The 18,797-nt window shown below is 32.3% G+C and overlaps 1 protein-coding gene across 3 annotated transcripts in view; it reads left to right on the top strand.

The window, feature by feature from the left end:
* LOC149785355 (EF-hand calcium-binding domain-containing protein 4B-like) overlaps positions 1-18,797 on the top strand; it is a 146,664-nt gene that overhangs the window by 75,110 nt on the left and 52,757 nt on the right. For 2 of the 3 annotated variants that reach the window (XM_089979263.1, XM_089979266.1), the window contains exons 9-11: positions 7,252-7,323; positions 10,061-10,112; positions 13,477-13,518. In XM_089979263.1, the coding sequence (XP_089835389.1) occupies positions 7,252-7,323; positions 10,061-10,112; positions 13,477-13,518 (166 nt within the window). The remainder of the gene's footprint in view (positions 1-7,251; positions 7,324-10,060; positions 10,113-13,476; positions 13,519-18,797) is intronic. The other variant, XM_089979264.1, reaches the window with a different exon arrangement.

Here is an 18,797-nt window from a genome sequence, read left to right as displayed (position 1 = left end):
CCCATGAAAATGTCTTTTTTTCAAAACCTTGAAAATGGAGACCCATGAAATAAAATGATGCCATAAAAATATCACCACACCTTTTGAAGAAAAAGTACAAATTTTGTTATCCTGCCTGTCCACATAAGAAAAAGTATGAATTTTGTTATCCTGCCTGTCCATATAAGAAAAAGTACGAATTTTGTTATCCTGCCTGTCCATATAAGAAAAAGTAAGAATATTTGTTATCCTGCCTGTCCATATAAGAAATAGTACGAATTTTGTTATCCTGCCTGTCCATATATGAATAATGTTGTGCCGATCTCCCTGCTACACAGTTTGAGACAAACGTTAGGCTTCAGAATTTTGGAGGTGTTCTGCAGGTGCACACGACAGTTTTGTAATGGATCCAATTCCTGATTGTGGAGATTAGGGATGGTTGGGTGGACACTTACGTGTAATGTAGGAGAATGATAATGTTTCCTTGCTATGGACTTATCATTTCATATATTATATGGATTGGAAATTTGGATTTTATGATGTTTTAATGGATGATTTAACATGTTTTTCTCTTTTGGGAAACAGTAGCAACATAGTTTTGGTTTAAATATTCATAGATGCCATCTATTCTTGCTGCTCACAAGCCATGTGATACATTGGCTGAGTACAATTCAAATGAGAACATATCCTTTTTATCTTGCAGAGGTTGCATGTTGATTTAATCCTGTCTGTCCATCTGTCTGTCCATCCATCCATTCATCCTGAAAAGCTTACAAACAAGATTACATACAGATTTCCTGATGTTGACAAATGAAATTTAATAGGCTTGTTTTTTGCACCTGTTATTGACCAAGTTTGAATTTAAGGCCAGAAAAGCAATTATTTCTTTTTTTCTTTTCTTTTTTTTGGTAATTGAACTTGGCTTTTTCGAGAAGACAGCTGTGTTAGCACAATTGAGTCAAAACCACTTACAAATTAAATTTAGATGGCTTGTTTTAATGCATGTAGAAACCTTTTTAGATTTTCAGGCCTGTGCAGCAAATGTTAAAGTTTTAAACAAATCTTCATACTTCTTGCCTTTGCCTTTTTGGGATAAAAACCTTGTTAGCACAGGTATGGAAAAGCCAATTAGTATAGACAAAATGAAATTGTGTAGACATGTTTGTAAGTATATGTTGATGACATGATTAGAATTTTTAGCCATTATATCAATTTCTCTATTTTTCATACATGTTTGAAATTTTCAGATTGAAAAACTTGTGACCAGATTGTGCAAAATACTATTTAACATAAACCAATTACATTTTATGGGTATATTTGTAAACAATAATAATGACCTGATTAGATTTTCAGGTCACAGATTAGTTTTTCTTAGTTTTAGAAATATTTTAATTTTTGGTGGTGGGGACCTGTTGCCAGAATTTGCAAAATTAAATTTATATCAACAAAATAATTTTGATAGACATGTTTTGTGTGCTTATATAGATGACCTAGCTACATTTTCTTGTTGCTTAGGTCATTTTTCCAGTGTTTTGAAATTGATTTTTGAACCAGTACTTTTATTACAGGTATATGAGGCAATTGTATTTAACAAACACAAACTTTGGTTTATGGTAAAATCTATTATTATTTCCAGTATTCCATATTTATTTTTTATGTGTAAAGTTTTATTTTAAATTAAGCTCCAAGATCATTGTTAATAATAATAATAATAATAATAATAATAATAATAATGCTAATAATATGACTATTTAAATAGTCTGACCAATCTTCCATGAGGTCTTCTACAATGATATTTATTTGTGTATATATATATATATATATATATATATATATATATATATATATATATATAATAAACAATTTTTACAAGATGAGGTGTCTTTAGGCAACAAATGCAATTAAATACTAGACAATTGATCAACTGCTACACTAAAATATGCACAAGGCTTCAAGGATGAGTACATTCAGGATTTATCATATACCCTGGAAGTCTGGATTTTAAAAAGATTGTTTTTAGTATATACCCTGGTAGTTTGGGTTATAAGATTATTGTTATCATGTACCCTGGTAGTTTGGATTATAAGATTATTGTTATCATACACCCTGGTAGTTTGGATTATAAGATTATTGTTATCATGTACCCTGGTAGTTTGGGTTATAAGAAGATTGTTGGTGTCATACACCCTGGTAGTTTGGATTATTAGATTATTGTTATCATGTACCCTGGTAGTCTGCGTTATAAGAAGATTGTTGTTATCATACACCCTGGTAGTTTGGATTATAAGATTATTGTTATCATGTACCCTGGTAGTTTGGATTATAAGATTATTGTTATCATACACCCTGGTAGTTTGGATTATAAGATTATTGTTATCATGTACCCTGGTAGTTTGGGTTATAAGAAGATTGTTGGTATCATACACCCTGGTAGTTTGGATTATTAGATTATTGTTATCATGTACCCTGGTAGTTTGGGTTATAAGATTATTGTTATCATGTACCCTGGTAATTTGGATTATAAGATTATTGTTATCATGTACCCTGGTAGTCTGTGTTATAAGAAGATTATTGTTATCATACACTCTGGTAGTTTGGATTATGAGATTATTGTTATCATGTACCCTGGTAGTCTGTGTTAAAAGATTATTGTTATCATGTACCCTGGTATTTTGGATTATAAGAAGATTGTTGTTATCATACACCCTGGCAGTTTGGATTATAAGATTATTGTTATCATGTACCCTGGTAGTTTGGGTTATAAGATTATTGTTATCATGTACCCTGGTAGTTTGGATTATAAGATTATTGTTATCATGTACCCTGGTAGTCTGTGTTATAAGAAGATTGTTGTTATCATACACCCTGGTAGTTTGGATTATAAGATTATTGTTATCATGTACCCTGGTAATTTGGATTATAAGATTATTGTTATCATATACCCTGGTAGTCTGCGTTATAAGATTATTGTTATCATGTACCCAGGTAGTTTGGGTTATAAGAAGATTGTTGTTATCAGACACCCTAGTAGTTTGGATTATAAGATTATTGTTATCATGTACCCTGGTAATTTGGATTATAAGATTATTGTTATCATGTACCCTGGTAGTCTGTGTTATAAGATTATTGTTATCATGTACCCTGGTAGTTTGGATTATAAGATTATTGTTATCATACACCCTGGTAGTTTGGGTTATAAGAAGATTGTTGTTATCATACACCCTGGTAGTTTGGATTATAAGATTATTGTTATCATGTACCCTGGTAGTCTGTGTTATAAGATTATTGTTATCATTTACCCTGGTAGTTTGGATTATAAGATTATTGTTATCATGTACCCTGGTAGTTTGTGTTATAAGATTATTGTTATCATGTACCCTGGTAATTTTGATTATAAGATCATTGTTATCATGTACCCTGTTAGTTTGGGTTAACAGGAAGATTGTTGGTATCATACACCCTGGTAGTTTGGATTATAAGATTATTGTTATCATGTACCCTGGTAGTTTGTGTTATAAGATTATTGTTATCATGTACCCTGGTAATTTTGATTATAAGATCATTGTTATCATGTACCCTGGTAGTTTGGGTTATAAGAAGATTGTTGGTATCATACACCCTGGTAATTTGGATTATTAGATTATTGTTATCATGTACCCTGGTAATTTTGATTATAAGATTATTGTTATCATGTACCCTGGTAATTTGGATTATAAGATTATTGTTATCATGTATCCTGGTAATTTGGATTATAAGATTATTGTTATGTACCCTGGTAGTCTGTGTTATAAGAAGATTGTTGTTATCATACACTCTGGTAGTTTGGATTATAAGATTATTGTTATCATATACCCTGGTAGCCTGGATTATAAAAAGATTGTTGTTATTATAAACCCTGGTAGTCTGGATTATAAGAAGATTGTTGTGATTATAAACCTTGGTTGTCTGGTTTATAAGAAGATTGTTGTTATTATATACCCTGGTTAGTCTGGATTATAAGAAGATTTTTGTTATTATAAACCTTGGTAGTCTGGATTATAAGAAGATTTTTGTTATTATAAACCCTGATAGTCTGGATTATAAGAAGATTGTTGTTATTATAAACCTTGGTAGTCTGGATTATAAGAAGATTGTTGTTATATACCTTGGTAGACTGGATTATAAGAAGATTGTTGTTATTATAAACCCTGGTAGTCTGGATTATAAGAAGATTGTTGTTATTATAAACCCTGGTAGTTTGGATTATAAGAAGATTGTTGTTGTTATAAACCTTGGTAGTCTGGATTATAAGAAGATTGTTGTTATATACCTTGGTAGACTGGATTATAAGAAGATTGTTGTTATTATAAACCCTGGTAGTCTGGATTATAAGAAGATTGTTGTTATTATAAACCCTGGTAGTTTGGATTATAAGAAGATTGTTGTTGTTATAAACCTTGGTAGTCTGGATTATAAGAAGATTGTTGTTATTATAAACCCTGTCAGTCTGGATTATAAGAAGATTGTTGTTATATACCTTGGTAGTCTGGATTATAAGAAGATTGTTGTTATATACCTTGGTAGACTGGATTATAAGAAGATTGTTGTTATATACCTTGGTAGTCTGGATTATAAGAAGATTGTTGTTATTATAAACCTTGGTAGTCTGGATTTTAAGTGTGTGTGTGTGTGTGTTTGATTTGGATTTTTAATGTAGCTTTGACAATTTCTCAGTCATATCGCTATGATGTCTGCAGTGTGGCAGTTTATAGTGATGTCTATCACTGGGGCATCATGCCGCAGACATGTAGCATCATGTCCCACCCAGTCACATTATCCTGACACCAGGCCGACCAGTCCTAACACTAACCTTTTAATGCTGAGCGCCAAGCGAGGCAGCTGTAAGTACCATTTTTGTAAGTCTTTGGTATGACTTGGCTGGGGATCGAAAACAAGACCTCCCGCATCCAAGGTGGACACTCTAACCACTTTGCCGCTGGAGCGGTCCTGGATTTTAAGAAGATTGTTGTTATTATAAACCCTGGTAGTTTGGATTATAAGAAGATTGTTGTTATTATAAACCCTGGCAGTTTGGATTATAAGAAGATTGTTGTTATTATAAACCCTGGCAGTTTGGATTATAAGAAGATTGTTGTTATTATAAACCCTGGTAGTCTGGATTATAAGAAGATTGTTGTTATTATAAACCCTGGTAGTCTGGATTATAAGAAGATTGTTGTTATTATAAACCCTGGTAGTCTGGATTATAGGAAGATTGTTGTTATTATAAACCCTGGTAGTCTGGATTATAAGAAGATTGTTGTTATTATAAACCCTGGTAGTCTGGATTATAAGAAGATTGTTGTTATTATAAACCCTGGTAGTCTGGATTATAAGAAGATTGTTGTTATTATAAACCCTGGTAGTCTGGATTATAAGAAGATTGTTGTTATTATAAACCCTGGTAGTCTGGATTATAAGAAGATTGTTGTTATTATAAACCCTGGTAGTCTGGATTATAAGATCATTGTTTGGTTCAGTCAGAAATGTCCATAAGAGATAATGCAGTGAAGTCAGACAATGAAATGATGTAGAAAGAGTGAATATTGGAGAGAATGAAACAGATTTATTTGTGTCTTCATGGTTGTGAATGTTATAAGAGAGAAAGATTGAGACAACCTTTTTTGAGAAACATTTGGCAATTAACAGAACATTTTTTAATGAAGCTAGTAAAACTGGTTTTTTTCCCCAGAAAAAGTTTTAATTTGATAAAATTAATTACACTTCTGGATCAGATCTCATTAACCAGTGCTGATAATGTGCACAAAAGTTTAGGTATCTGCAAATTTGTTTTAAAAGATAATCTAGCCTGCTTCTGAAGCAATGACATGAATGCTAATTTTTCCTCCATGAATATGGATGTGCACCCATTCATCTTAAATTGCATATATGTCTCTTTGTTAGAAGAAGAGGATAATTAACAAATTGGTAGAAGAAGAGGATAATTAACACATTGTTAAAAGAAGAGGATAATTAACAAATTGTTAGAAGAAGAAAATAATTAACAAATTGTTAGAAGAAGAGAATAATTAACACATTGTTAGAAGAAGAGGATAATTAACAAATTGTTAGAAGAAGAGAATAATTAATACATTGTTAGAAGAAGAGGATAATTAACACATTGTTAAAAGAAGAGGATAATTAATACATTGTTAGAAGAAGAGGATAATTAACACATTGTTAAAAGAAGAGGATAATTAACAAATTGTTAGAAGAAGAGGATAATTAACAAATTGTTAGAAGAAGAGAATAATTAACACATTGTTAGAAGAAGAGGATAATTGACAGATTGTTAGAAGAAGAGAATAATTAACACATTGTTAGAAGAAGAAGATAATTGACACATTGTTAGAAGAAGAGAATAATTAACACATTGTTAGAAGAAGAGGATAATTGACAGATTGTTAGAAGAAGAGAATAATTAACACATTGTTAGAAGAAGAGGATAATTAACAAATTGTTAGAAGAAGAGAATAATTAATACATTGTTAGAAGAAGAGGATAATTAACACATTGTTAAAAGAAGAGGATAATTGACAGATTGTTAGAAGAAGAGAATAATTAACACATTGTTAGAAGAAGAGGATAATTGACAGATTGTTAGAAGAAGAGAATAATTAACACATTGTTAGAAGAAGAAGATAATTGACACATTGTTAGAAGAAGAGAATAATTAACACATTGTTAGAAGAAGAGGATAATTGACAGATTGTTAGAAGAAGAGAATAATTAACACATTGTTAGAAGAAGAGGATAATTAACAAATTGTTAGAAGAAGAGAATAATTAATACATTGTTAGAAGAAGAGGATAATAACACATTGTTAAAAGAAGAGGATAATTAATACATTGTTAGAAGAAGAGGATAATTAACACATTGTTAAAAGAAGAGGATAATTAACAAATTGTTAGAAGAAGAGGATAATTAACAAATTGTTAGAAGAAGAGAATAATTAACACATTGTTAGAAGAAGAGGATAATTGACAGATTGTTAGAAGAAGAGAATAATTAACACATTGTTAGAAGAAGAAGATAATTGACACATTGTTAGAAGAAGAGAATAATTAACACATTGTTAGAAGAGAATAATTAACACATTATTAGAAGAAGAGGATAATTAACACATTTTTAGAAGAAGAGGATAATTAGACACATTGTTAGAAGAAGAGGATAATTAACAGACAGGATGGTTTTCTAACTAATAATTGTGCTGCTTTTTTCCTTTTAAACCAGGGCTGCATTAAAACTGTCAGAAGGAATAGCAATGGAGAGAGAAAGTTTGGTGAAACAGTTGGATATGCTAAGGTAAATAGTTTATGTCAGGTTTATTGATTACAGAATGCATGCTTTCAGCTTTGGGACCATCCATTTAGTTTGTACACATTGGATGTGTTGGGTTTGAAGTTTGTGTATATGTGCATATGAGGGTGGGGAGTAAGACCAAGTACTATGTATGCACATAATAACACAAACTATATAATAGCTACTATGAATAAAACCATGCATAACAGAATAGTTTCTTTTTCTGACTTTCTCTACACAGGATGATTTACCTGGAAAATATTTCATGAGATAGGCATTTTAACTAATGATGACTCACTGTTCACAACTAAGGTTTTTTTCTTTTTTTTCATCATGATGTGCATCCTTTACTGCCATTTTAAACTTCTTTTTCTGCTCGCAATATATCTTTTTGCATTGTTCAGATTTTGAATATAGCCACTAATGATATGTGTAGGAATGAGTTTAATAAATTATATTTTGAATCTATACAAAAATCATAAAGATTGCAGATTGGTATATTTATGTGCAGGATCTATGCATATTGATGAGATGATTTTGTATCTGATTGGCTTAGCTTGTCAACACTTTAATGCATATTGATGAGGTGATCTTGCATCTGATTGGCTCAACTTGTCAACACTGTAATGCATATTGATGAGGTGATTTTGCATCTGAGTGGCTTAGCTTGTCAACACTTTAATGCATATTGATGAGGTCATCTTGCATCTGATTGGCTTAGCTTGTCGACACTTTAATGCATATTGATGAGGTGATCTTGCATCTGAGCGGCTTAGCTAGTCAACACTTTAGTGACTATTGCTGATCAGATATTAATCAGACTTAATAAACAGCCTTATATCATAATATATCTTGTGAGTTTTATTATGAGCAAGACCTCTCAGTTTGCATGGTTTTTGGTCATTTTGTTTTCTCTTTTAATATAACTTTCTTCTCTCGCTCTGTCTCTCTTTGTGTGTGTCTGTCTCTCTTTCTGATTTGAAACAAAGGTAGTAACCATGATTTCCATAGTCAGCACCAGGTTACCAAATATAGTGACTGCTGAGTCTGTGCCAGCTAAACTTTTGTACCCCTGGGAAAGACACTGTTTTGATAAAAGGCCTATCATGTGAATTGATGTGTAAACATTTATTTTGCATGTACTCACCATACTTATGTAACACTGTTAGTGTGAGTCAAAGATCTCAATATGGCATATGGTGAGGCAATTTTATCATTAAAGGAAAGGGTTTCAGCACTTCATTTGCTGGATAGTGGGAAATGAATTGTATTGTTGCAGTAAATGGGAGTCACCTTTTGTGCCATTGTGACAGGTGTAGTTTGATATCTTAATTTATTTATCTTTCAATTAAAGTTGTCTCTGATGAAAATAGTTTATCTTTGAGGAGAGATACAAGTTACATGCATTTTCGTCAGGATCAAGGCTCATTCAGCGTATAAAACTTGTCTGGAAAGATGTGTGAAGTTTTGGTTCATGTGTTACTAACAATGGTCACACAAGTTTTTTTTTAAATTCCTATTCATCACAGTCCTCTCACATAAGCCAAATGTCTTTTGATCTTGGCAAGTTGAACAACTGGTTAATCCTGATATTGTTTGAAGTGTGAACAGCTGTTTCTAAGCCTAATTATACAAGTTGACCCAAAAAGTCAGTCCCCTGTTTCACGATCCTTTGTAAGCTGTAAAGTAGTAATGAAATTTGTTTTCATGGTTGCACAAAATAAAGACTGGTGATTTTTTCCTTTGGAATCAGTGATGATTTAGTTAATTGGATGGATTAAAGTGAGCAAGATACAATTATCTTGTGTAGAACATAAGTTTGGGAGATAACATAGCATACATGTTTTTTTTTAATTTTTCTGAAAAGCATACAAAACTAAATCTGTTGATAACATTCTATTACTAATGTCACTACTACTATAATTATAAATACTACTACTACTGCTACTACTACCACAACTACTTCAACTTTTATTACTACTACTACTGCTGCTACTATTACTAACGATAGTGGTATCTGCAGATATGTAGCCTTACATTGGATTTTACCCGAGTACTAATGTAATTTATGAAAGAATTGTTTTTTATCTGAGCCTTGGTAAGCTAAAGATTGAAATCATTAACCTCATTTCATAAATTTCATTTAAAATTAACACAGATAAAGATTCTGTTTATCATTTGACAAAATGCAGATTCAGTATGTGCTGCCTGCGTTACAGGTTGGTAATTTATTGCTAATGGTCTTTAAATAATCATAAAGCGGCAATGTTTTTGATTGTTGTAACGTCGCCCTCTTAGTAAGAGGGGTGGTTAATTGGATTTGGCTGGGAAGAAATAAAACAATACAAGCCCCCTTAGAAAAAAAAAATAACAAATTTAATCAAAATAAATTAATAATGGCAATTCCAATTCAATCTAAATTATGTCAACATAATTTAATTCAGTGTCCAGTTTGGATTTATTTCATCATAATAATGAGTGGTGAAAAGAGCGCTATGTCCAAGACTGATTTGCATCACCTTCTTCCCTTGACCGTGTATCAGCGTCTTCCTATTTCATCGACTCCCTCTTCTCTTATTTTTACCTCCTATTACCGTGCTTATTCTGATAAGTAATGTGAAGTATTCTTTAGTTTTTCCTGAAAAGTGACTATTACTGTTTATGATATCTTTTTCTGTGTCATGGATATAAGTAGTATAAAGACTTCAAAATTGATCAGATTCATTTTCTGTTTTTACAGAGATGTAAATCGAAGATTGAGGGATGACAAAGATGAAGCGGAAATAAGGCGGGTATAGATAGATTTGTAATACAGATTTGACGTGTGAAATAGTGTTGGTGCTGACATTTTGACATTACATGCTAATACAAATGCTACTAAACTCCTCTCTATGCTAATACAAATGCTACTAAACTCCTCTCTATGCTAATACAAATGCTACTGAACTCTGTATATATCCTTGTATTTAATGCTTGTTTACATTAATATAAAGTCAGAACACATATCTGTCTTTATGCAGGGTTTCATAGCAAAGCTTTTTTAATATTTTTCTTTGGCAGTTTTTTTCTATTTTTATTCTACATTTGCATCTATAATTAGTCGAAGGGAAAAAAACACAACTCATAAACATCTGTTTCTATCCCAGCATTAGGAAGAGGATATAGAAATGTTTAAATCAGTCTGTCTCTCCATGTGTCAGTCTATCTGACTGTCCAGCACACATTTATTTCTTGAGTACAACTTCAAAAATGTTCTTTACGGTATTCCTGTTGGACTTGTTGTACATAGAAGACTAATGATCTAGATGTGCTTTATTTTACACAATTCTTCATGTTTACATATTTTTGTCTATTCACCTGTCCATCCGTCATCCACCCATTATCTACATTTTCTTTTACCATGCAAAACTCTATGTTTTAAGACATCTCTTTGAAATTTGGTATACTTATTAAACTTGCAAAATATATTTCCTTTTTACTATTCACAAATCTTTTCTAAAAATATATTTTTGATATTGTCATATGTTTGTTGAACAATCCATCCATCATTGAAAATTTTTCAAGGTGCAGAACCATTCAGTATATCTCTATGAAACTTGGTACAGATAATTGACTAGAGGTCTAAATATTCCTTTTGCTGTTCACAATGTTGTATTGTCATCCTTTTATTCATCCATCTGTCCTTCCACCTTTATTTCTGGAGCATAACTGCAAAACCATTCAAGATATCTCTAGGAAACCTGCTACACATATTAGTGTTCCAAATTCACCTGCTGCTATTTACAATTCTCCAGTTTCGTTATTTTTGTCCATTTGTCTGTTCATTCATCTATCCATGGTTTGATGATAGATGGTATGCATGGTGATGGTATCACTTGAGTTTAACAGTGTAATCCTTAGTCTGCTTTGCTGACAGAAGTGTGAAGTAAGGGCGTAATTATGACCAAGGTTCATGGCAATTTGACACTTGTCATACGAAGATTTTTCATCCTGAGTTTATTTTGCCAGATAAAGAGTTTGAAAGCATCAAACAGACTGCCATGCATACTGTCAAAGATCAAACAAACTGCCATGCATACTGTCAAGCATCCAACAGACTGCCATGCATACTGTCAAGCATCAAACAAACTGCCATGCATACTGTCAAGCATCCAACAGACTGCCATACATACTCTCAAGCATCAAACAAACTGCCATGCATACTCTCAAGTATCCAACAGACTGCCATGCATACTTTCAAGCATCAAACAGACTGCCGTACATACTGTCAGGCATGAAACAAACTGCCATGCATACTATCAAGCATCCAACAGACTGCCATGCATACTGTCAAGGATAAAACAGAATCTTCACTTTAAATTGTCAGCATTGCTATATCAATAGGAAGCACTGCTGCTTTGTTTTTTTAAATATAAGTAATGATGCAGATAATGATAGGAAAGTAAAGATCAGTCAAGCAAACAAAGCATCTATTTCAGATTTGCCAACCCTTATGACCTGACCATAAGTCTTATGGAAATGACCTTTAAATAAGATCTTATGGAATAAAAGCAAACATTATGGAAATGTGATTAATGCAGTAAAATCTGGCTTGTCTGTGTTTGATTCAGATCCTGGTTTCATATTAGATTCAATGGAGTTTTCTGGGGCCTAGACTAACTTTACGGGAGTACTGCACAAGCTTTGTCATGCAAAGCATCTGTATAATGAAGCTATTGCTTATAGATTTTCTTTTTTTTTAAATGGCTTCCAACAAGCTATACATGTTCAGCATGAAAGGAACAATAACCTTAAAATGTTTTAATAGTACAGAAGAATAAAAAGGAATATTTAGATTCTTGGTGGAGGGGGACATCATGTATTGATTTAAGTATATCTCATAATGGCAGAGATGATTACCATCACCAGGTGAATTTTTTTATAACAAAGCTAAGGATTAAGTGAAGTCAAGAGGTGGCAAGAAGCAGTTGAGCCCAATAGGGTTTGTTAAACTATACTGGAAGCAATTAAGGCCTAAGTGTACTTCACAAATATTTTACTTCAACATATTATTTACCTGTGCTGCAAAAGTCTCAAATCATACTTCTGAACTTTTTAAATGCATGCTTTGGATTTTGACAATATCTGTACATGATATTTTGTTACACCTTGCTGAAATTGAGTCTGTCTTATGGAAAAAATCGATTGACTGAAGTAATTGACACACGCTTGTTATTATTTTCAACAAATGGTCAGACAAAGACAGATGCATATGTCAAAATGCCTGTCAATACTATACCTTTTCCACGTTGAATACTGATTCAAAACTACTTATAGTATCAGGTTCTGGCAAAAAGCTATGTCATGTAGATGCAGCACAGAAGTTTAATGTTTAATGCATAAAAACTTATGAAACTTAACATAAAAAAGCCCATATAATGGTTTCTATACTATAAATGTATACAAATTATTGTATATATTCTATTTATTATAGATTCATTTAATTTTTTATATATTAACTTTTCATTCATTTTCTTTAATGCAAGAAACGTCAAACCCCTGTAGATGCATTGATTTCAGCTTCCAGCTTCTCCAGTCAGAAAATATTAAGTGTTATTTACAGATATTTTTTATTATCATTATGGATTAAAATGAATGGAAGTATAAATGACTGAACATTTGCCGGAAACTTTAAAATTGTGATATAATACACCCAATGCGATACTAATCCTTAAGTGTCTGACAGCTTATCAACAATTTTCTGAATCCCACCCACCCAGACTTGCACACATGCACACAGACAACATTTCATGTGTTACAGGTAGCCATTGTTCTTTTCTTGATGTAACTGACAAGAGTATCATATGTCCTTGCTTATAGGATGTGTCCAACAGCAAACTGGACAGACCCAGATCTCCCTTCTCATAATGTGCTGGCAGATCTCGGTGTGTACAGTTTGTTATGAATAATCAGCAGAATAAACAACATGATGCTGATCTGCAGGTGCATTGTGTTATGGCAGATCAGGATCTTTGTTGTTTGCAGTTTGACTCGACTTATAAGCGAGTATTAACTTATTTTGATTTAGGAATTTTAGCATAAATGATGACTTTTTTTGACTTTATAAACATTTATAACATATTTCTGTGCAGTGTCTTTTTTATTCTCATGACTCAGGAACCCTCTCTGGCAAACATTTCTCTTGAGGCCAATGAAGAGGTACATGTTTATCTTTTTTGACAAGTTTTCATGTTTTAATAATTTATTTTGGACAGTTGATTTAACCTGATTTACTCATTTTTACCCGTGATTGTGTTCAGTTCTTTTCATTTGCTGCATGAGCATAAACAGAATAGTCTAAGAGTATACTTTCAGTTGTGGTCTTGAGTTTTGGTTTGGTTTTTTTAAAGCTCCACTTGCAAGAAGGCCAAGTGAGTTTATGGTTTGGCCCTTTGTCTGTGAATCATGATCCATGATACATCCATCATCCTTCAGTTGCTATTTTCAGCTTCTCAAGAACTCCTGGACTAGTTTCAACCAAATTTGCCAGAGAGCATGATGGCTTTGAGGTCTCTCAAGTTTTGTACAAATAATGCTCGTCTGCCATGATATGACCACCACCAACAGAATTTAAGTGGATTAAAAATCCTGGCATGAAGGCCTTTTCATTTTATATAAATGATGCCAACCTGCCATCAATTATGGTGACTGTAACTAACACAGAAAAACCTTTTATATAACTTTTTTTTCTCCACAACTAATGAAAACAATTTCAACCACATTTTATGGATAGCACCCAGGCATAAAGGCCTGAAAAGATTACATCAGTGCTGGCAATCTGCCTCCAGATGTGGCTACCATTGCCAAACGTAGAAAAACTTTCAATTTTTAAAAAAAACATAACAGAATTCAGTGACAAAAGCATTTTGACATAAAGGCTCTTGAGAATTTGCTGTAAAATATGGGCACGGTTACTAAAAATATAAACACCTTGTAATGACTTCTCAGAATGTTTCAAATAGAATTTGGCCAAATTTTTATGAAGGCATTTTATGTTTGTACAAATGTTGTTCTTCAAATGTGGCTGTTGCTTAGAATCAAAAAACTTATAAATGTCAGCAAGTGGCCTACTAACCCAGATATTTTGGTCAATGACCCTTGCATAAATGGCATTTAGGTAATGTCAGCCAAATGAGTAATACCAGACCCACTTGGACCTCTTAGTATGTTTAATTATTTTGTTGCTACTTTGCAATTGTCTTTACCCTTGTTGATTATTTTATGCTACTATATTCAACATAATACCTGTACTATGTGCTTAAAAAATTATAATGTTAAATTTCATGGGTTTAAAGTTCATCATAAATAGCACACACCAACATTTGTATGTATATACCAGAAGTTAGCTCCCTTTGTAAGTTGTAGGAGGGAAATCCATTTTCCATCTCGGTCAATATGGAAGTGCCTAGCAAAACAAACATGTGCCTCACAGTGGGTTATGTCCCTTTGAAAGGATAATACCAGTGTCACAACACTGTCAGTTTTGGTGGTAAAAGGACACCTGGAGAAAACAGTATGCTTTGCAAAGTGCATCACACTTGATTTAAATTGCAGTGAAGCATATCTGAACTACCATACTTAGTGTGAGTTTTTTATCTCAGTTTTTATTTGATTTCATTTTTGTTTGATTAGAGAGAGAGAAGATTGGATCCATTTTGGTGTGTTCATATACTAATGCATATAATGGACTAAGCTTTAGATGGCCCAGGGGTCAAAACAGCTTTATGGCAGATATGTTTTCTGAAATAGTATGAGCTGTGAGGAGGAACACACAAAAGACTGAAATCCACTTTTGAGTCTTGCTTAAATCAGGCATGCATAACATGTTCTGAGAAAATCCTGAATTTAAAATTGGATTTTAAATTGCCACATCTAACTTTGTATAAGGCATGCTAGGATTTAGACATGTGCGATTATAAGTGGGTGGTTTATGCAAGGTTTTACAGAAATGAGGCATGTACACTTATTACGACATGTGTGGGTATTGCGTCGATTGTGGTAACATTGATTTTTTTCCAAAGTATTTGGATTTGAGTTTATTTGCTTTTCATGCAATTAATGGAATAATATATATTTGCTTGTCCACTGCCATAAACATGAAATATTTTTGAGCAAAATGTTTACAATTTTGGGTTGATTTGTTGGTGAGGGTGTTGTTAAAGTGCAAAAGATCAGATGGAAGATTATTTAATTCTGTTTATTGAATAAATCATTAATTTATTCATTTAACTATGATAGACTGGTTGAATAATCGACTGATAATAGTTATAGCTTGTTTGTTATTATGAATGAATAGATTATAGTCATTTGTTTCTAACAGCACCTTTGTTTTATGCATTTTTATCTCTTCTTGCAAAAGGCCAAGTGAGCTTATGGCATGGCTATGTGTCTATCATTAGACATGTCAATCACTGTCATCATTCATGAGGCAACCAACACTTGCTTGCGAATACTCTTGGAGCTTCATTTCCTATCATTTTTCAGTAACAAATGGTATGCAAGTTTATATCATCAAAATCTTGAATGAATTCAAATATTGGCATCATCACTGGATATTAATGAGATCTGATTGGTTGAGCTTATGAACACTCTAGAGGCCATACTTCTACTCAGATTTTGATCTGACTTGATATGTAAGTTTTATTATCAAGCTTAAATATCATGAAGCTCTCAGATGGGTTGATCGTGATCAACATCTGTGCATATTAATTAGGTGATATCATGTCTGATTGGCCAAGCTTGTTGCCCTTCTGGGGGCCATATATCTGATAGGAAATTTTTCTTGAGATTTTATGTGCTACATTATTATTTATATCATTTGTAGAATACCAAGTGATTCAATTTTAGTATTTTCATATTGAAATCATGTACACAAATTTTTACAGTGTATGCAATAAATTGTCAGTTTGTATTGTAAAGGTAGGGGAATAACCTATGATTAGGACTACCATATTTAGTTGTTGTTGTTGTTGTTGTAGGGTTAAACACCATTTTTCAGCACAAGATAGGCTACACATAGTGGCCAGTATAAATGGTGGAGGAAGAACCTGGGAAAACCCTGGAAAGAACCACTGACCCACGAGAAACTAATGGCAAGCATTCTCACATACCCACATTGGCTGAACCCAAGACATGAACCCATGCAGACAGAGGTGAGATGGCAGTGATTGATAATGGTTAGTGCTTTAGACCACTCAGCCACTCGATGCCCCACCATATTTAGTAACATGGGTTATGGGTGGAGGAGTTCTTGCTGAAAAAAATATTGGAAACATTAAATATCACTTTAGAAATACAGGATACATATATTTCAGTCTAACAAGATACATAAACAACAACACATGTTAAGATGAATGATTTACAATATAAGCTGAAGAAAACTGTAAAATAATAATAAGACACGCAACTCTCTAAGTTGATAATAATGTTGATAATATAGATCTATTTATAAGACTAGTCTGTAAAATGCCAATAAATTATGACAATTTTGTGGATAATGTTCTCACAAAGGAAAAAGCTGTATGAGTTACTAATAATACAATGTAGCAATGTAGTATGTAATCAGAACAACTAAAAGTGTCTCTGATGCACACCAATAAGTTCATAACCATTGTTATTTTAATAAATTTAATTTTGTGCAAGAGTTTGCTTTATGGAGAACATATTTCTTGTAAAAGCCATGTATTAACCACATTTAAAGGGGCCCGAGTAGTCTGAAGCACTCTCTGTTACGGATCACTGCCATCTCACCTCTGTCTGCGTGGGTTCAAGTCTCTGATTCGGCTAATGTGGGTATGTGAGAAAGCTTGCCAGTAGCTTCTCGTAGGTCAGTGGTTCTTTCCGGGGTTTTCCTGGGTTCTTCCTCTACCATTAATACTGGCCGCCATGTATAGCCTATCATGTGCTGGAAAATGGCGTTAAACCCAACAACAACAACAATAACAACCACATTTAAAGTTCTTGAATATTTTGACACAAGTTTCATATGTTTTGCATAGATGACAACCATTATGCTTTTGGTATAATCATTATGCTTGTTTTTGCCAAATTATGTTTTATGCTCACCTGTATATGAATTTTGCTTTTTTGGTACAAAAATAAAAATAATAGGAATAAAAAGTTATGCTTGTAATTTTTATTTTTACCTTGTTAATCCAACACATCATATTAATTTGAGAGTATTCTAAACAAAAAGATTGCTGCACAGCATAAGAGTACATTTTTCTGTCATACACCTACATGTACTTTCCTTATTTTCTATTTATAGCAGCTGTACAGGTATATATAACACTTCCAAGAAAACAGGGTTTTTGGGGGGTTTTTTAATTTGTAAACTTGTTTTTACAGATTCATTATACTATGATGTATACATTTATATGATGGACCATTCAGACATAGAGACTAGTCAGAGTGAATGTTGTGTATAAATAATTTGTAAGTAGGTTTTGTGTGTGTATTCTGGTACTAATCCATATGGATTTTGTCCATTTGTGGGAAGAATTTTAACCAGCTGCAGATTCAGGTTAGTAGCAATTTTAAATTTACATTTTACATACAGTTTCCTGTAATTAAGTTTTGTAATATGTAGATTACAATTTTAAATTTACATTTTCCGTACAGTTTCCTATAACTATGGTATGTAATATGTAGATTACAATTTTAAATTTACATTTTCTGTACAGCTTCCTGTAATTATGGTATGTAATATGTAGATTACAATTTTAAATTTACATATTCCATACAGTTTCCTGTAATTATGGTATGTAATATGTAGATTACAATTTTAAATTTACATATTCCATACAGTTTCCTGTAATTATGGTATGTAATATGTAGATTACAATTTTAAATTTACATATTCCGTACAGTTTCCTGTAATTATGGTATGTAATATGTAGATTACAATTTTAAATTTACATAACCCATACTGTTTCCTGTAATTATGGTATGTAATATGTAGATTACAATTTTAAATTTACATATTCCATACAGTTTCCTGTAATTATGGTATGTAATATGTAGATTACAATTTTAAATTTACATATTCCATACAGTTTCCTGTAATTATGGTATGTGATATGTAGATTACAATTTTAAATTTACATTTTCTGTACAGCTTCCTGTAATTATGGTATGTAATATGTAGATTACAATTTTAAATTTACATATTCCATACAGTTTCCTGTCATTATGGTATGTAATATGTAGATCACACTTTCTGTGCTCATATTACACTTTTTTGCCTCATGTATTAGTAATAATTTTTCTGATACCTTTCTAGGGGTTGGCATGCATGGTTTGGTTGAACAGAGTTTGACAGTTGTTAGTATTGCTACATTACAGTGCTTGAAACATGTTTCATTTATATGTATGATTATGTATTATGCATTATTTTGTGTTGTTTCATATTTTCATGCTTTCATTGCCATTACTCACAT

This window comes from Sinohyriopsis cumingii, chromosome 13, assembly GCF_028554795.1.
Source record: "Sinohyriopsis cumingii isolate HCF-2022 chromosome 13, ASM2855479v2, whole genome shotgun sequence".
NCBI lineage: Eukaryota > Metazoa > Mollusca > Bivalvia > Unionida > Unionidae > Sinohyriopsis > Sinohyriopsis cumingii.
This window is presented reverse-complemented; position numbering and strand designations above follow the sequence as displayed.